General features: G+C 45.5%; 2 protein-coding genes across 2 annotated transcripts in view; both read right to left on the bottom strand.

Annotated features, from left to right (window-relative positions):
- Positions 1–20,795, bottom strand: part of LOC140357115 (glycine receptor subunit alphaZ1) — a 161,788-nt gene that overhangs the window by 135,684 nt on the left and 5,309 nt on the right. The window lies entirely within an intron of this gene.
- Positions 4,777–14,107, bottom strand: LOC140357111 (E3 ubiquitin-protein ligase TRIM39-like). The gene is made up of 3 exons (XM_072442029.1): positions 13,863–14,107; positions 13,389–13,486; positions 4,777–5,490 (listed from the first exon to the last, which is right to left on the bottom strand). Exons 1-3 carry the CDS (start codon positions 14,100–14,102, stop codon positions 4,818–4,820), a joined length of 1,011 nt encoding a protein of 336 aa, XP_072298130.1. The 5' UTR covers positions 14,103–14,107; the 3' UTR covers positions 4,777–4,817.

Here is a 20,795-nt window from a genome sequence, read left to right on the forward strand (position 1 = left end):
GAGGGCCTTGTCCACATTTACTGGTGTTTTCTGGTTCTTTTCCCCTGGTTTCGTATAAAGTGTGTGTTTCCCGTTTGGACAAACCTTTAATGTTCTGAATACAATGTTTGTTCAGAAAACCACATGTGACTGTCTCTCATCTGAATCCGTGTTAGCGCTCCATCTACTGGCAGCAGAGAGAATTGCCCCGGGAAAATAAACAAAAGCTAGCTTGCCTCGACATGCGCGGTTGTAATGAACGTGATTTGAGGCAAAAATGCTCAGAACAGAATAATCTGGTGATGATTTATGGACTTAAAAACAGTGACGTGAGCGTTTCAGTCAATTGTGCATAATTTTTGCCTTTTAAAACACAAATACAGCAGGAAACTCCCGTAGCTCCCGCTGCACTCGCCTGCGCTTCACCTTCGCCGCGCCTGAGCTACAACTTTGTGCCTTCATCGATGAAACGTCACGGCCTTCGAAGCGCCGAAGCGCGCATCTGTCTCTCTCTCTCTGATCAATAATGTATTTTCATAAATCACCATTTTGGACTGGCCTCCCCAAAAGTTCATCACACGCCGGGAAGCTAACGCTAACTCAGCCCGCCGATCGATCCCCGGGAGAAGAAGCAGGACGCGGAAATGATTTGTCGCCAGACGTGAAAAAAGGATGCGAACTTGAAGGACGGGTCGTGGGGGAGGAGTTCGCTTTGAGCGCGTCGACAGGGGGTGATTTCCGACCGGAGACGGACCCGACGTTGTGTCCTTGAGCAAGGTGATAAATTCGACCCTCGACAAGCGGCCGTGAACGCTGACCTCTGCCCGTGACCGAGCAACGGGAAGTCGGTAATTTGATGTGGACGAGAAGAGATCCTTTATCGAGAGGAGATCCCAGAGCCGTGACATACAGGGACGAGAGGAGAAGGAGGGGATGGATGTTAGTGATTGCACGAGAGGTCATTGGTCGAGAGGCAAAGGTCAGCAGGCTGTGATTGGTCGCGCTTTCAACTTTACTTTGGCATCTCGTGTTTTCGAGCTCACAATACTGTATCTGAAAGCACACACGTGACTTCTTGTCAGTCAGGCGTTCCCTTGTCAAGGTTTGGTGTTAGCGCTCCATCTACTGGCAGCGGAGGGAGTTACCGCGGGGGAATGAACAAAAGCTAGCTTAGCCCCGACACGCAGTGGTGTTTTTGTGAGGCTCAATAGAAGACGTCCGATAGCAGGATGACCGGGTATGTTTCTGTGGTGGTTAAAAGCATGTGTCCTTTAAAGCGCCCCCTACAGGTGTCACGACTCACTGAGCTAAAACGCAGTTCAGATAAATATATTTTGAATTTGCCAAAAACTATAAAAATCGTCTCACAGAATAGCAACGTTTTTAGGTTTATAATTCCACTTCCTGTTTGCAATTGATGACATCAAACCAGGAAATTACCCAGCAAACACTGGGCCAAACTCATCTAATGTCACAATTATTTTGATTTGAAAAATACAAATATATGAAAACGACTTTATTTGGTTGAATTAATGTTCAGAGAGTAAAAGAAGTTGTTTCTTTGTGTAAATTCTGCATAAACTTTGACTGGAATGAGTGTCCCTGGTGTGATGTCACTTCCTGTATGAGTGTCCCTGGTGTGATGTCACTTCCTGTATGAGTGTCCCTGTGTGATGTCACTTCCTGTATGAGTGTCCCTGGTGTGATGTCACTTCCTGTATGAGTGTCCCTGGTGTGATGTCACTTCCTGTATGAGTGCCCCTGGTGTGATGTCACTTCCTGTATGAGTGTCCCTGGTGTGATGTCACTTCCTGTATGAGTGTCCCTGGTGTGATGTCACTTCCTGTATGAGTGTCCCTGGTGTGATGTCACTTCCTGTATGAGTGTCCCTGGTGTGATGTCACTTCCTGTACGAGTGTCCCTGGTGTGATGTCACTTCCTGTCATTTTCTTCAGACTTTTCAGCGTTTTCTCCACAAATACCTGCTCAATTGGTGTAAAACTATAATTTATATGTACGACAGGTATAAATACACAAAACAAAGTCAAAATGAGTTAATCGTAAAAACCTGTCGTGGGCACTTTAAGTATCACGTGCTTCAAGACTCAAAAGTGCATGAAGTGTCTGTCGAAGCAGAAAACAAGTAAATGCATTGCCAATTTAGGGGCTTGAACTTCACACAAACTCTCTCTCTCCTCTTCACCTCTCTCTCTTTAACACTCTCTGCTTCCTTCATCTGTCTCTCGCTCATCCCTCGTTTCTCTTCCCCTCTCGTTCTCTCAAATCGATTCGCTCTTCCCCCGTGTCGCCGCACACTTCAGTCGCTAACCCAGGCGTTCCATCCATCTCTACCTGCTCCACGACGCCCCCCTCTGCCCTCTACCCCCATCGACGTCACGTTCAATGCGGCTCGCTGTTCGGCCGAGCGGTACCGGACGCTCGGCTGCTCTGTGTTTACGTGCGAGCCGACAGATGAGCCGTTATTCACCCTCCACCATCGACACAACTGTGGGAAAGTCACTGTCGCAGCACTGACAGCGTGATGTGATCGGAAGGGCATCAGAGTCATAATAATGGAATGCATTTACACAACCAGAAGACACCTTTTAGCACGTTTCTGCTTCACCTATAGCCTCAAGGGGTGGTACCATTCTTCCTGGCTTGGGACAGTCGCCAAACCGTCGCCGTGACTCCTCCGAATGCTGCACGCAGACACCGAATAGACACCGGTTCTATAAATAAACAGATGCTGCCTCCTACAGCAGCATTGTCAGAGTATAACAAATGAGGGCGCACCGGGGAAAAAGGTGCCGTCCGCTGTGCTACCGCCTCCTCGTGACCTCGCCGCGCCCTTGCACCGCGCACGGGAACGCTTCTCCCAAACGCTGAATAAAACACAGGCCTGGGTAACGCGAAGCATGGGCAGGAATGTGAAGCCACACACAGGAGGACAAGCGGGACACGAGGAGTAAAGATGGAGATGCACGGACAAGAACAGTGGTTTCTTTTCATTTTGATTGAATCGAAAAGTCGGCAAAAAGCTTGAAAATGTAGATATGATGAACCTGAAGTGTAAGGTTTCAGAAAGGTTATCAAATCTTTTACATCTGGTTCTAATAATCATCTAAAACTGTGGCTGTAGGCGCACGCTGTGATTGTGTTTTTCTTGGTGCTTTTGGAAGCCAACTTCCGGCGATCGGAGTGGGTGGAGCGGCCGTCGCTCACCACGACCGACACCAGGGAGACGTCGCTGCAGCTACAGCCGATTGCCTCCCCGACGCGCCTGATCTGATACCGAACTTACCGGACTTTCTAAAAGGATGCCCGAGCTGAGGTGGCTCGGGCATCTGTTCCTGGCATGTCCCACCGGGAAAAAGGCCCCGTGGAAGACCCAGGACACGCTGGAGGGACTGTGTCTCTCGACTGGCCTGGGAACGCCTCAGGAAGAAGTGTCTGGGGAGGAGGAAGTCTGGGAGTCCCTGCTTAGACTGCTGCCCCCGCGACCCGGCCCCGGATAAGCGGAAGAAGACGGATGGATGATTTGTGTGTAATATTCTTGATATTATATTTTACGTATAAACAACAAACCTGACTTTGTTTCAAACATATAAATAAATCAATACACAGACAACGATTTAGGAGTGAAGTCAATACGCTTCAGTCCCTCCTCACGCCTCCTCAGCCGCTCCATCTCCTCCTCTTCACCACAGACATTCCACAAACGGTTCTATTACCAACGTCTCTCCGCCGAAGTCTAAGCGCCAACACTGTATCCGTTCGGTGAACCTTTCGAAGCCTTTTGAATGAGTCTTTTACTCTTGGTTGAAATATCATTAAGTGAAAAGACTGTTTCCGAAATGAAAACACGGCTGACTTTTCAGACACTCGAGGGCCTAAAGGTCTCAGTGGTTTGTTCATTAAAATAAAGGTTACGATCCGGGAAGAAAAACCGACCTTAATGTCACGTTAACGACTATTTGTCCAGAGTTTCACGTCCTGCCATGTTAGCTTCCCGTCACCGGAGTCAGAAGTAAACACACGCCATTTTTGGTCCTTCTTCCACATCTCGTGACACAAAGACGGTGAAACGGTGTGTGCAGACAAACACTCCCCAATCCTGAGACTTATAACATCTGCTTTTATTATTCGTCACATCAACAAAGGCAGAACATTTTCAACAATAAATCACACAATTTCACAACATTTGGTAAATAAACAGTACAGACTTGTACCGGGCACATACACGCTGCCCCCTTGTGGCGGGGCGAGTCCACCTGAACATAGACCTTTTGTTTCTTTGCTTTGTTTCTGGTTTTCACTGTAATTGTATTCTGTTTATTCATTATAATCTGCCTTATTGTTACTTTGCTTAAGTTTATTTTATTGTGTCGTTTTTGTGTAACTCCTCCCCCTTGTGGTGATTCTGGGTAAGTCTTTTTTGGATTTAAACCTGTCCTTGTTTTGTGACAGTTTTTGTTTCTGTTAAAGTTCTGGTTTAGTTTTATGTCATTCCAATCATTTTTGAGCCTTTGTTTAATTAAGTTTTTGCTTCATTAAATTGTCTTTATGTTTGGTCCACTACAGCCCTAAAAGCACCAGAATAATAATAAAATCAAGTATGAAATATGCACATGCAGCTGTTTTTGTGGATGTCAGCACCCAAGTTCTGAGCTGAAGCTAAAGAGAAGAAATAAAGTTAAATCGAACTAATCAGGAGAGTCTGTTTTTCTAAACGATGTGATGCACGTCGCACGGAGACGAGACCAAACATGACCCTAAAGTCTGCAAAGGTACAAAAAGGTCGGATTGTGCTTGTGCGTAAAGAAGCTTCCGGGAGCTCAGTATCTATAAACCACCAGAGGATTGTGTCGAGTCTGAGACGCACCCAAACTAAAGAACGCAGACACTGGGAAGGTCGTGGAGGTCAAGCTCTCTGTGTGCATGTGCCTCATGGTGTCTGCGTTGTAGAACTCCAGCTCTTTTCTGGGACAGTTCAGGTAAATCCCAATCTTCTGAGGCTTGTCTTTAATACTCAGAGCTCTGGACTGTCCTGATGTGAAGATCTGGAATGCACCAGAACTGTATTTCAAGTAAGTTTGAGGTAAACCCAGTTCCCACTCCTTCTGTTCCCCCACATAAACCTCCCAGTAATGCTGCTCTGTGAATGTGTTTGTGCTTTCAGTGGATTTGGGCGGTGCAATTTGGTTGTAGGAATAGGCAGGTTGACAAAATAAGGCCACACTCTTGTCCTGCGACACAGACAGACTGGTATTGTCCTCTCGCAGAGACAGACGTTCTTCTCGACGCTTCACCACCTGAACCATCTCCTTCCACACAAACATCTGCAGGTGGCTCTCGTACGGCCCCAGAGACAGGTCTATTTTTTCCACCTGAAAGTTCACATTTTTGGGTTTGAAGGAAGCGTTTGCGGCTTTGGCTTCGCTCTGTTCAGACCACGTCTTCAGAAAGCGCTCGGAGTCGTTTACACGTTTACACGGGGGGAGCTCCGAGCTCCCCCCGTGTGGGCGAGCTCCTCACCTTATCTCTAAGGGAGCGCCCAGCCACCCGGCGGAGGAAACTAATTTCGACCGCTTGTATCCGCGATCTTGTTCTTTCGGTCATTACCCAAAGCTCATGACCATAGGTGAGGTCAGAACGTAGACCGACCGGTAAATTGAGAGCTTTGCCTTTCGGCTCAGCTCCATCTTTACCACAACGGTTCTTTATCCTACAGTTAATCTCACGCTCCATCCTTCCCTCACTCGTGAACAAGACCCCGAGAACCTTGAACTCCTCCACTTGAGGAAAGGACTCCACCCACCCACCCAGAGAGGGCAAGACACCTTTCTCCAGTTGAGAACCATGGCCTTGGATTTGGAGGTGCTGGCTCTCATCCCAGACACTTCACACTCGGCTGCAAACCGTCCCAGTGCAGCTGCAGGTCCGGGTTTGATGGAGCCATCAGGACAACATCGTCTGCAAACAGCAGAGATGAGATCCTGTGGTCCCCAAACCGGACACCCTCCGACCCTTGACTGCGCCTAGAAATTCTGTCCATAAAAATTATGAACAGAACCGGTGACAAAGGGCAGCCCTGGCGGAGTCCAACATGCACTGGGAACAGGTCTGACTTACTGTCAGCAATGTGAACACATCTCCTGCTCCGGTCATACAGGGACCGGACAGCCCTGAGCAAAGGGCCCCGGACCCCGTACTCCGGGAGCAAAGGACACCCAGGGGAACACGGTCGAAAGCCTTCTCCAGATCCACAAAGCACATGTGGACTGGTTGGGCAAACTCCCATGAACCCTCGAGCACCCGATGGAGAGTCTGGTCCAGTGTTCCACGACCGGGACCAAAACCACTCTGCTCCTCCTGAATCCGAGGTTCAACTATCTGTCGGATTCTCCTCTCCAGTACCTTGGAATAGACCTTATGGGGAGGCTGAGGAGTGCGATCCCTCTGTAGTTGAAACAGACCCTCTGGTCCCCCTTCTTGAACTGAGGGACCACCACCCCGGTCTGCCAGTCCAGAGACACTGTCCACGAGCGGTAGTCCTCTTCCATGGCCTCCCCGAACTCCTCCCAGCCCCAGGTTTTTGCCTCTGCGACAGCACGAGCTGCGGCCCACTTGGCCTGCCGATACCGGTCAATGACCTCAGGAGAACTACCAGCCAGAGGCCTCCTTCTTCAGCCTGACGACGCTTCTCCCATGTCCCCAGCCTCACCCGGGACATGGGAGAAGCTCTCCCGGAGGTGTGAGTTGAAGACCCTACAGGCTGAGAAATAGATTTTCAAAGTTAGGGGCCAGGGGGGCCCCCTACTTAAAAAAGTTAGGGGCACCCCAGCAAATTCAGGGGACCACAAGCGCGCGACATTGCGGCGTCATAAGAACAAGATACATTTGTTGTTTTAAACCTCGTTATTTGCATGTAAAACAATTTAAAGTACTTTTATCTTTTATTTGATATGAAAAGCACAAATACTGAATCATATAAACCAGAGATCATGATCTTTAAAACTGTTTAATTTAATATAACAATTTTTCTAAGATACAAAATAAATACTGTTTACAGCATTTGACACAAGGAGATCTTATATGTTTTATCATAAATATTCTGAATCATAATCTTCTTGTCAGGGAACAAATCAAGTATCAGTATTGTAAAATAGAAGCTTGTAAGAGTTCTGTTCAACACCAAAGCTTGTCAAATAAATACCTGTGGCTTGTTGTGTCCCTTTTGAGGAAAGGCCAAATACACAGTGCAGTACAATAATCCTGCTCCTGTCAGACTGATGCAGGGGACAGGTGTGTCCCACCACTCCATATACTGCCTGTCCCACCACTCCATATACTGTCTGTCCCACCGCTCCATATACTGCCTGTCCCACCACTCCATATACTGCCTGTCCCACCACTCCATATACTGCCTGTCCCACCACTCCATATACTGCCTGTCCCACCACTCCATATACTGCCTGTCCCACCACTCCATATACTGCCTGTCCCCATAATTCTTCTCATCATCAATTCTTTTTTTTTTCTGTTCATCAGTCACTTTTTGTAATACTTCCACATTGACTTTGTCCCTAATGTGCAAAACAACAGCTTTTGTTGCAAAAAAACTTTAAAAAGACTGAATTGTGGACTGAGTAGATTGAATGTCAAAATGAAATGTAAACGATAAAAATGCCCCAAATATGGCCAAATTACTAGTTAAATCTTGATTTTTTTTTCGAGGAATTTCAATACAGGGGCACGGGGGCCCCCTCCAAATTTAAACCCTGTGCCCGCCGGAGATTTGAGGGGCCACGGGCCTCCATCTATTTCACAGCCTGCCCTACCGACAGAGGCTCCGCAAGACGTTCACAACAGACCCCCACAATGCACTTGGGTCTGCCAAGTCTGTCCGGCTTCCTCCTCCACCAGCGGATCCAACTCACCACCAGGTGGTGCTCTACAGCTCCGCCCCTCTCTTCACCCGAGGCGGCCGGAGGTCAGAGGTCAGATGACACGACAACAAAGTCGATCATTGACCTCCGGCCTGTGTCCTGGTGCCACGTGCACTGATGGACCTTGTGCTTGAACATGGTGTTCGTTCTGGACAATCCGTGGCACAGAAGTCCAATAACTGAACATCGCTCGGGTTCAGATCGGCCGTTCTTCCCGATCACCCCTCTCCAGGAGTCACTGTCATTGCCCACATGGGCGTTGAAGTCCCCCAGTAGAACAACGGTCCCCGGTCAGTTCACTGTCCAGTTCCCCTCCCAAGGACTCCAAGAAGGCCGGGTCCTCTGCACTGCTGTTCGGCCCGTAGGCCGCCACAACAGTGAGAGACCTGTCCCCCACCCGAAGGCGAAGGGACACGACCCTCTCGTCCACCGGAGTGAACCCTAACCCTTTCTTTTTCTATAAATATAAAAGTCAGTGTAATCTCTCTTTCAACAAGGAGTTTTCCACTGTGGAAAAAGATTCCGTTATAATCAAATGAACAGAGTTTTAGAAAAATGGTTCTGCACAAAACTGTGCATCTGTTAGATTTGGAAACCATGAAATAAAAAATATAATTAAGAAGACGTGGGGAATAACACAGTGACCCCGCCCTAAGAACTTTACCTAAACCTAAGTTTTCTTTGAGCTGGCGCCCAGAGTAGAAGACCCCGCCGTCCCTGTGTAATGGTCAGCAGTGGCTGGTCCATTATGGGCGCCGCCCCCCCTTTTAATCTAAAAACAATATAATTTATTCAGAAATATCTTATATTCTTATTAGTGTAAATGTGTAAAATAATAATATATATCCATACATCTATATCTATAAATAGATATAGATGTATACTTTGTTTGCGCGGCGCGTGGTCTGCTGCGCAGCCTGCGTCACTTTTCTACGTTCCCGTGGGGCGGTTTGAAAAGCGCCCCAGAGCCTCATAGAAAATCAATGGGGATTTTTAGCCAATCAAATCACAATCAAAAGTGACTACGTCACTATGGTTTTCTCCATAGGAAAATAGCGACTGATGGGCGCCATCTCGAGCGCCCTTTTGAACGTAGTAGTTACGCCACGGAGCTACGCTTTTTACACTAGAGACACAGACATGTGCGCGCGCCTACAGGAAGTGCCACAGGAAGTGCCACAGGAAGTGCCAAACGCCGTGTTTTCTGCATCTACAGACGTCTGTGACAAAAGGTACGCCCAAAACGACTCAGAATGAGCTGCTCGACTGTTTGCTGACTTTTGTTGTGTTGAAGTGAAACCGGCTGATTTCGCTGATTACTTGCATAATGCTAACGCTAAGCATTAAGTATCGCTTAACTTCTATTGATGAAAATATGCTTTTCTTATTAGAAAACCTATGATAGAAAGCTATAAATGACAACTTTCCAACAGCAATAATGTCTGTGATGATTAATCATGGGGCGAGTGTGGGGCGAGTGTGGAGCGGGTGTGGAGCGGGCTCCGCGGAGGCGGGGCGAGGATGTAGAGAAGGGGCGAGGAGGCGGGGCGAGGAGGCGGAGGCGGGGCGAGGAGGCGGAGGCGGGGCGAGGAGGCAGGGCGAGGAGGCGGAGGCTGGGGTGGGCGGCGCGCGGAACTTGTAGTGGTGGTTGCTCGCGGCAGCTGCTCTTTTACACAACAAAACTCTTCCCGGTCGCACCTATAATAGATCCATGAGTCGCACCTGTAATAGATCCATGAGTCGCACCTATAATAGATCCATGAGTCGCACCTGTAATAGATCCATGAGTCGCACCTGTAATAGATCCATGAGTCGCACCTGTAATAGATCTATGAGTCGCACCTATAATAGATCCATGAGGCGCACCTATAATAGATCCATGTGTCGCACCTATAATAGATCCATGAGTCGCACCTATAATAGATCTATGAGTCGCACCTATAATAGATCCATGAGGCGCACCTATAATAGATCCATGTGTCGCACCTATAATAGATCCATGAGGCGCACCTATAATAGATCCATGAGTCGCACCTATAATAGATCCATGAGTCGCACCTGTAATAGATCCATGAGGCGCACCTATAATAGATCCATGTGTCACACCTATAATAGATCCATGAGTCGCACCTGTAATAGATCCATGAGGCGCACCTATAATAGATCCATGTGTCACACCTATAATAGATCTATGAGTCGCACCTATAATAGATCTATGAGGCGCACCTATAATAGATCCATGAGTCGCACCTGTAATAGATCCATGAGTCGCACCTATAATAGATCTATGAGTCGCACCTATAATAGATCCATGAGGCGCACCTATAATAGATCCATGAGTCGCACCTATAATAGATCTATGAGTCGCACCTATAATAGATCCATGAGGCGCACCTATAATAGATCTATGAGTCGCACCTATAATAGATCCATGAGGCGCACCTATAATAGATCCATGTGTCGCACCTATAATAGATCCATGAGTCGCACCTATAATAGATCTATGAGTCGCACCTATAATAGATCCATGAGGCGCACCTATAATAGATCCATGTGTCGCACCTATAATAGATCCATGAGGCGCACCTATAATAGATCCATGAGTCGCACCTATAATAGATCCATGAGTCGCACCTGTAATAGATCCATGAGTCGCACCTATAATAGATCCATGAGTCGCACCTGTAATAGATCCATGAGGCGCACCTATAATAGATCCATGTGTCACACCTATAATAGATCCATGAGTCGCACCTATAATAGATCCATGAGTCGCACCTGTAATAGATCCATGAGTCGCACCTGTAATAGATCCATGAGTCGCACCTATAATAGAGCTATGAGTCCCACCTATAATAGATCCATGAGGCGCACCTATAATAGATCTATGAGTCGCACCTATAATAGATCCATGAGGCGCACCTATAATAGATCTATGAGTCGCACCTATAATAGATCCATGAGTCGCACCTATAATAGATCCATGAGTCGCACCTGTAATAGATCCATGAGTCGCACCTGTAATAGATCCATGAGGCGCACCTATAATAGATCCATGTGTCACACCTATAATAGATCCATGAGTCGCACCTATAATAGATCTATGAGTCGCACCTATAATAGATCCATGAGGCGCACCTATAATAGATCCATGAGTCGCACCTGTAATAGATCCATGAGGCGCACCTATAATAGATCCATGTGTCACACCTATAATAGATCCATGAGTCGCACCTATAATAGATCCATGAGTCGCACCTATAATAGATCCATGAGTCGCACCTATAATAGATCTATGAGTCGCACCTATAATAGATCCATGAGTCGCACCTATAATAGATCTATGAGTCGCACCTATAATAGATCCATGAGTCGCACCTATAATAGATCCATGAGTCGCACCTGTAATAGATCCATGAGTCGCACCTATAATAGATCCATGAGTCGCACCTATAATAGATCCATGAGTCGCACCTGTAATAGATCCATGAGTCGCACCTATAATAGATCCATGAGTCGCACCTATAATAGATCCATGAGGCGCACCTATAATAGATCCATGAGTCGCACCTATAATAGATCCATGAGTCGCACCTGTAATAGATCCATGAGTCGCACCTATAATAGATCCATGAGTCGCACCTATAATAGATCCATGAGGCGCACCTATAATAGATCCATGTGTCACACCTATAATAGATCCATGAGTCGCACCTATAATAGATCCCTGAGTCGCACCTGTAATAGATCCATGAGTCGCACCTGTAATAGATCCATGAGTCGCACCTGTAATAGATCCATGAGTCGCACCTATAATAGATCCATGAGTCGCACCTATAATAGATCCATGAGTCGCACCTATAATAGATCCATGAGTCGCACCTGTAATAGATCCATGAGTCGCACCTATAATAGATCCATGAGGCGCACCTATAATAGATCTATGAGTCGCACCTATAATAGATCCATGAGGCGCACCTATAATAGATCTATGAGTCGCACCTATAATAGATCCATGAGTCGCACCTATAATAGATCCATGAGTCGCACCTATAATAGATCTATGAGTCGCACCTGTAATAGATCCATGTGTCGCACCTATAATAGATCCATGTGTCGCACCTATAATAGATCCATGTGTCGCACCTATAATAGATCCATGAGTCGCACCTATAATAGATCCATGAGTCGCACTTATAATAGATCCATGAGTCGCACCTGTAATAGATCCATGTGTCGCACCTATAATAGATCCATGAGGCGCACCTATAATAGATCCATGAGTCGCACCTATAATAGATCCATGAGTCGCACCTATAATAGATCCATGAGTCGCACCTGTAATAGATCCATGTGTCGCACCTGTAATAGATCCATGAGTCGCACCTATAATAGATCCATGAGTCGCACCTATAATAGATCCATGAGTCGCACCTATAATAGATCCATGAGTCGCACCTATAATAGATCCATGAGTCGCACCTATAATAGATCCATGAGTCGCACCTATAATAGATCCATGAGTCGCACCTGTAATAGATCCATGAGTCGCACCTATAATAGATCCATGAGTCGCACCTATAATAGATCCATGAGTCGCACCTATAATAGATCCATGAGTCGCACCTGTAATAGATCCATGAGTCGCACCTATAATAGATCCATGAGTCGCACCTATAATAGATCCATGAGTCGCACCTGTAATAGATCCATGAGTCACACCTATAATAGATCCATGAGTCGCACCTGTAATAGATCCATGAGTCACACCTATAATAGATCCATGAGTCGCACCTGTAATAGATCCATGAGTCGCACCTGTAATAGATCCATGAGTCACACCTGTAATAGATCCATGAGTCGCACCTGTAATAGATCCATGAGTCACACCTATAATAGATCCATGAGTCACACCTATAATAGATCCATGAGTCGCACTGGTGAGTTTAAAACACGCTCTCTCCCTGTTGCGCTTCAGCTGCTTCAGGAAGAAGCTTCACGGGAAACATATGCGTCACAAGTCGTTCCGCGCGCCACAGATTCACATGTTTTTAAAATATGTAAATTAAGTGTTTTGTAATCGAATTATTCGATTAACTCGAGTAATCGTTGCAGCCCTAGTATAATCATTAACAAAAGTGGAAATAAAATGTGTTTACTTGATTAATTCAGTTAAATGTGTATTTAAAATATGTATCCATGCAGTCAATGTTAAATATTCCATTTTGAAAAAACAAAACAAAAACACGGTCATGTCAAATAGCGCCCCCTATATTTTGCATCACCAGCCGCCACTGGTAATGGTGCACCATTTTGTATGTATTGATGTAATATAATATATATAATATAATATGCTTCCTGCCATAGAAATAATGGATACTAGTCCCGCTTTGCTTGTGAGATATAATCATATCTTCCTCTTTCACAATCGTGGCGTGAGTACAGCGCCAGATCTACTCGTGGAACTTGCAGCTGTTCAGAGCAGTGACTAAAAGGTGTGGTTTGTTGCCGTGAGCAAACAAGCAAGAACTCGTCACAGAGCGATGTTGCGTTGCCTGTGACAACACGTGCGAACGCAATGATTGGAAACATTTGTAGAAACTACAAAACCAAACAATTACGTGTTCTCTCATTTCCTCATCGACGCCAGAAGTTTCAGCTCCGCCTCCCGCATGTGTCTCAGACTGAAACGCTTCAGTGCCTTTTGTATTAAATGAGCCACGTTTAAATAAAGACTTTTGAACACTTGTTTTCATCTCCTGCTTGTTCATCCTCCACAGAGCATCTGACCATCACATCTTTGAACAGAAACAGTACATTTGAAAAGAAAAATACCCTTTTTATGAAATAGCTTTTGGTCTAAAGATGTGTTTCCAGAAACAATTACTATTTTAGTCATTTAATCTTCTTTGTTTCTTGTGAAAGCCTCACCTCTTTGTCCTGTCGGTACAGCAGCTTCTCTTTGGTCTTCTCCACCAGACTCTTCAGGACGTGGTTGGAGGACAGACACGTGATGTCCACAGGACTTCTGCAGTTTGGACAGTGAGGGTCGATGTCCAGAGACTTGCAGATACAGTCCCGACAGAACGAGTGACCGCAGGACACAGTCACCGGGTCCGTGAAGAGCCCGAGGCAGATGGAGCAGCTCAGATCCTCAGAGGAACACGCCATGACCAGAGCTCAGATCAGACTAACGCAGTGTCAGATACTTTGGTTTTCCTGGAAATGCCGCTCCCCGGACCGTTGCATCACGTGACTGACGCGAAGGTGTGTCAAAGTAAAAGAAAAACTTTCTAAAAGTTATTTTATAGATGAAAATATTTCGACTACTTTCACCTCCCGTCAGGTTCAAGTTCAGGTTCAGGGATTATTCCATATGAAAATTCAGAATAAGCCTTTTGTTTGGGTCACGTGGTCATTCAAATCAGAAGAAATCCGGCCCAAACCGCGACGCTCGGACAACGTCATCACGCAAATGTACGTCATTTCGCTTCCTCTGCAGCGGCACGGAACTGTCCGGTGCTGACCGTAAGCCCTCCATATTGTGTGAACTGTCTTTAAACTTAGACCCATCTGTTACCATGACAGTCACTGGTCACTCCAGGTCACTCACCACTAAAAGTTTAGATACGCGCCGCACGTTTTAACATCCGTGATCGTCCGACGCGCTCAGGCTCTTGTGTTGTGATTGGCTCTGACGCATCAGCTCGCGCTCGCCTCGCCCTCATCGGAGCGCTAATATAAGTACTTATACTCACTTTAGAGTATGAGTCACGCTCTAAAGAGTTTGCCTGGGTCAGTGGAGAACCAGCAGCTAATCTGTCTTTTATTCCTCCTGTTTATGTGAAGGCTGCGGCTTTGGCCTTTCGAACAGCGCAGCCGCGCGTGATTGTGGCTCCGCCTGTTGCTCTGTGTTTGCCGCGCCTCCTTCGGACCCTGCTCCTGCTGCTGCTGCTTTGCTCCTGCTGCTGCTGCTCCTGCTTCTGCTCCTGCTCCTGCTCCTGCTCCTGCTCCTGCTGCTGCTGCTGCTGCTGCTGCTCCTGCTGCTGCTCCTGCTCCTGCTGCTGCTGCTCCTGCTCCTGCTCCTGCTGCTGCTGCTGCTGCTGCTGCTCCTGCTGCTCCTGCTGCTGCTGCTCCTGCTCCTGCTCCTGCTCCTGCTGCTGCTGCTGCTGCTGCTGCTGCTGCTCCTGCTCCTGCTCCTGCTGCTGCTGCTGCTCCTGCTCCTGCTGCTCCTGCTGCTGCTGCTCCTGCTCCTGCTCCTGCTGTTGCTGCTGCTGCTGCTGCTGCTGCTCCTGCTCCTGCTCCTGCTCCTGCTGCTGCTCCTGCTGCTGCTGCTGCTCCTGCTGCTCCTGCTGCTCCTGCTGCTCCTGCTGCTGCTCCTGCTGCTCCTGCCTGACTGTAGAGGGCTTGAACTTTGAACAGACGTTGTTTACAATCCAAACCATCTCCTTTGTCATGTCGTGTGTCGTAAACTGTACTCAATGAAGTGCTTATTTTAATACAGTTTGTGTTTTAGGGGCTGATGCTCTGACACGTGGAGGATTCCCCCTGGTGGTGGTTCTCTGTATTGGTTTGTGGTCCACTATTTTGTTTTTAAATACTGTTTTCTCCAACTTTTTTTGAAATAGATCCACTGCAGAGCTCGAGTCCTTCCATAACCATAATACTCATGTCTCCAAACGCTTCTCTCCACACGGTCATAAAGCACACATCTTTACTGGACTACAACATCCACATGAACCGAGCAGCACGACACATGCAGATGGAACACTTCAGGACCTATTTCCCCTTCTTTACTTGTCATACTTGTTTGTTGATGCCAGATCTTGTCTGGTCAAAGACTCTAATCCAGACTTAGTGCCTTGATTGGAGACTGCTCGTTGTGTCCTTAGGCAAAACACTTCCCTCATGGTGGTTGGAGGGGCTCGTGGCAGATACGCAGCCCTGTGGCTTTAACCTCACCACAGAGTGTGGAGTGAATAATGTGTCATGAAAGGCACGATATAAATTCCATAATTATTCTGAGAATGCCATGGGAACGTTATATTTCATGAATCTTTGTGCCCTTTATAGAGACAGAAGACTTTTGTGTGTGTGTGTGTGTGTGTGTGTAAAATAAGAATAAGGCCACACTCTTGTCCTGCGACACACACAGGTTTTGTCCTCTTCTTCTCGACGCTTCACCACCTGAACCATCTCCTTCCACACAAACATCTGCAGGCGGCTCTCGTACGGCCCCAGAGACAGTTCCATTTGGAGCAGCTCAGATCCTCAGAGGACCACGCCCTGACCCCGCCCTGACCAGAGCTCCGAGGATTCAGATCAACTCAGCGTCACACGTGACTGAAGCTGTGTCAAAGTGAAACCTTAACCTGTTTCTACAAGTTCTTTTATAGATGAAAATATATCAGTCATTTTAATGAGCAAGTGACAGATGTCACCCACTTATGCTGCACCTATTACCATGTGTTTATGTCACCCACAGGGTGTCAAAGAGTCTACACCTGTGTTTATGTCACCCACAGGGCGTCAAAGAGTCTACACCTGTGTTTATGTCACCCACAGGGCGTCAAAGAGTCTACACCTGTGTTTATGTCACCCACAGGGTGTCAAAGAGTCTACACCTGTGTTTATGTCACCCACAGGGTGTCAAAGAGTCTACACCTGTGTTTATGTCACCCACAGGGCGTCAAAGAGTCTACACCTGTGTTTATGTCACCCACAGGGTGTCAAAGAGTCTGTGTAAAAACTGTGTCAAAGTGAGATGTCAACTTTAGATAAAAGACGTGTTACAGAGGAAGACATTGAGATGATAACACAACACGAGTACACGGGTACACGAGTACACGGGTACACGAGTACACGGGTACACGAGTACACGAGTACACGAGTACACGAGTACACGAGTACACGGGTACACGAGTACACGAGTACACAAGTATACGAGTACACGGGTACACGAGTACACGAGTACACAAGTATACGAGTACACGAGTACACGAGTACACTGCACAGGCTTTGGATCAGAGCTCATTGATGCTGTTGTAGAAAACAGCACAAACATGTTTGATGTGGATCATATGAAGCGTGTTTCAAATGCAACAGGCTCAAAACTTCCTTAGAATAGTAAATGTATAAAAGTGTTTGATGATATGAAACTGTCCGTTATGTCCAAAAGCGTCACTTAGGTGTTGATCACACAGGATATGTTATGTATATATATATATATATATATATATATATATATATATATATATATATATATATATATATATATATATATATATAATTGTACTCACTCAAATGCAGCGTTTTACTTTGTTACTTTGCTTCTCTAAATAAAAATGTGTTGTTTAAAATGTTACTTTGATTTTCTCTTCCTTATACAAATATACATTTCAACATGTTCCTTTTATGAAAGTTCAATAAATGATAAATAATGTTTTGTATATAATGCAGTTCACTTAATGACCTAAACAGTCCGTTTGATAAATGAACTATAATCACACATATGTTCTCTTTATCACACGCAGAATTCAGATATTGTCTTTAAAAACAGTTAAAGTTTGTGGATGTATAAAAAGGAATAATGAAGCTGAAGTAGTCGAGGTTTATTCTGTAATTTTGCAGCTTAATGTAAAGAACCATAAAGACAAACTTAAACAGCAATTAATTCAACTGTTCACAATAAATACATTAAAAACCACACAGTTCAAACACAATATTCTGTCAAAAGGAAATGGAAGTTTTATATTTGAGTAAATTAACTGATAAATATTCATAATATCAACTGAAAGTTTCAAGAACATATTCACTTTTGGCCAGTCTTTGATTTTGGCTCTCAAACATTTGCAAAGATCAGTCACTGTAGCTCAGCTTTGCCAGAAGCTTCTTTGAGGATGAGGGACATGATTTGCATGTTCTGCCTGTACTTCAACATTTCTGCCTCTTTGAAAATTGCGACAAGGGAAAGAACGTCAGTCATCTCTCACCGGCTCTGTGTCTGTGTCTGTGGGGGACAGAAGGGTCCTGGCTAAACTCATCTCTGCTGGACCATGAGTGTCGCCCCCTGCAGGACACTCTGTCCCCTGCAGGACACTCTGTCCCCTGCAGGACACTCTGTCCCCTGCAGAACACTCTGTCCTTTCTGGAGAGCAGCTTCAGAGACTGATCCACCCTCGCTGTGGGAAGGAGACGTTTCACACTCTGTCCTTCTGCTGCTGTCAGACTCTACAACAAACACTGTTATAACCATGTGCAATACTGTCATACCCATGTGCAATACTGACATACCCATGTGCAATACTGACATAATCATGTGCAATACTGACTTAATCATGTGCAATACTGACTTAACCATGTGCAATACTGATATAATCATGTGCAATACTGACTTAACCATGTGCAATACTGTCACACCCATGTGCAATATTGACTTAACCATGTGCAATACTGACTTAATCATGTGCAATACTGACTTAACCATGTGCAATACTGTCATACCCATGTGCAATACTGACATAATCATGTGCAATACTGTCATACCCATACGTAATACTACCATATTCATGTGCAATACTCTGACATAATGTCAATCATATTGGTGCAATAGTCCCTTTCCACACAACTGCTGCAAATAAGAGTCCAGAGAACTGAACGCTCGGACCAGAAAACTGAACACTCTGACCAGAGAACTGAACACTCTGACCAGAGAACTGAACACTCTGACCAGAGAACTGAACACTCTGACCAGAGAACTGAACACTCTGACCAGAGAACTGAACACTCTGACCAGAGAACTGAACACTCTGACCAGAGAACTGAACACATGGACCAGAGAACTGAACACTTGAGTTTTGGCCAGTGTACTACATGATTGCTAGGTAACGGTTGTGGGATTTCTCGGTGTGATGTCATCATTTACAACCAGGAAGTAAAACTATAAACCTAATAAAAGTTAGCATAAAAGTTAGCATAAAGGTTAGCATAAAGGCTAACGCTGCATTTTTGAAAAAAATCAATAAAGAGAGAGAGAGAGAGAGAGAGAGAGAGAGATATCATTTGGAGAAAGTGCAGAGTCTGAGCCGGAGGAGCTGAGGAGGCAAAATAAACCACAGATTCATTAACTCTGAGAAACACGTGCAAAAACCACCATATATTATCCAGGACTAAACCAGGACTAAACCAGGTCTAAACCAGGACTAAACCAGGTCTAAACCAGGACTAAACCAGGTCTGAACCAGGTCTAAACCAGGTCTAAACCAGGTCTAAACCAAGACCAAACCAGGTCTAAACCAGGTCTAAACCAGGACTAAACCAGGTCTAAACCAGGACTAAACCAGGTCTGAACCAGGTCTAAACCAGGTCTAAACCAGGTCTAAACCAAGACCAAACCAGGTCTAAACCAGGTCTAAACCAGGACTAAACCAGGACTAAACCAGGTCTAAACCAGAACTAAACCAGGACTAAACCAGGTCTAAACTAGAACTAAACCAGGACTAAACAAGGTCTAATCCAGGTCCAAACCGGGTCCAAACCGGGTCTAAACCGGGGATAAAACGGGGCTAAACCGGGTCTAAACCAGGACATAACCAGATCTGAACCAGGACTTTATGTGGAACCTTCAGGCAAAGCAAAATGATGAAGGTCCTCCATCTCAATCATTACATTTTGCATATTTAACTAACTAAACCTAAAGAAGTAAGGTAGTAGCAGATGTACGCAGGCCACCTTTTGAGAATCACAATATATCTTACATAACGACACATTCCTTTGGCCCCGGGGCCCTTCACAAACCTCATCACTGAATGATACATCACATCATGTCTTCAGGGGCTGATTCCATGAGACGAATGATACCACACACATCTGAGACCTGGTTCAGACCTGGTTTAGTCCTGGTGTAGTCCTGGTTTAGTCCTGGTTTAGTCCTGGTGTAGTCCTGGTTTAGTCCTGGTTTAGACCTGGTTCAGACCTGGTTTAGTCCTGGTGTAGTCCTGGTTTAGTCCTGGTTTAGTCCTGGTGTAGTCCTGGTGTAGTCCTGGTTTAGTCCTGGTTTAGTCCTGGTTTAGTCCTGGTTTAGTCTTGGTTTAGACCTGGTTTGGTCCTGGTTTAGTCCTGGTTTAGACCTGGTTTAGACCTGGTTCAGACCTGGTGTAGTCCTGGTTCAGACCCAGTTTAGTCCTGGTTTAGTCCTGGTTTAGTCTCTTTAGTTCACATAGTCTCTTTAGTTCACTTAGTCTCTTTAGTTCACATAGTCTCTTTAGTTCACATAGTCTCTTTAGTTCACATAGTCTCTTTAGTTCACAAGGTCTCTTTAGTTCACATAGTCTCTTTAGTTCACTTAGTCTCTTTAGTTCACATAGTCTCTTTAGTTCACATAGTCTCTTTAGTTCACATAGTCTCTTTAGTTCACATAGTCTCTTTAGTTCACTTAGTCTCTTTAGTTCACATAGTCTCTTTAGTTCACATAGTCTCTTTAGTTCACATAGTCTCTTTAGTTCACATAGTCTCTTTAGTTCACTTAGTCTCTTTAGTTCACATAGTCTCTTTAGTTTACATAGTCTCTTTAGTTCACATAGTCTCTTTAGTTCACAGTCTCTTTAGTTCACATAGTCTCTTTAGTTCACAGTCTCTTTAGTTCACATAGTCTCTTTAGTTCACTTAGTCTCTTTAGTTCACTTAGTCTCTTTAGTTCACATAGTCTCTTTAGTTCACAAGGTCTCTTTAGTTCACATAGTCTCTTTAGTTCACATAGTCTCTTTAGTTCACATAGTCTCTTTAGTTCACAGTCTCTTTAGTTCACATAGTCTCTTTAGTTCACTTAGTCTCTTTAGTTCACTTAGTCTCTTTAGTTCACATAGT

Source organism: Eucyclogobius newberryi, unplaced genomic scaffold, assembly GCF_026437365.1.
Source record: "Eucyclogobius newberryi isolate DKJ021-1_F unplaced genomic scaffold, fEucNew1.0.hap1 SCAF_125, whole genome shotgun sequence".
In the NCBI taxonomy this organism is placed as follows: Eukaryota; Metazoa; Chordata; class Actinopteri; order Gobiiformes; family Gobiidae; genus Eucyclogobius; species Eucyclogobius newberryi.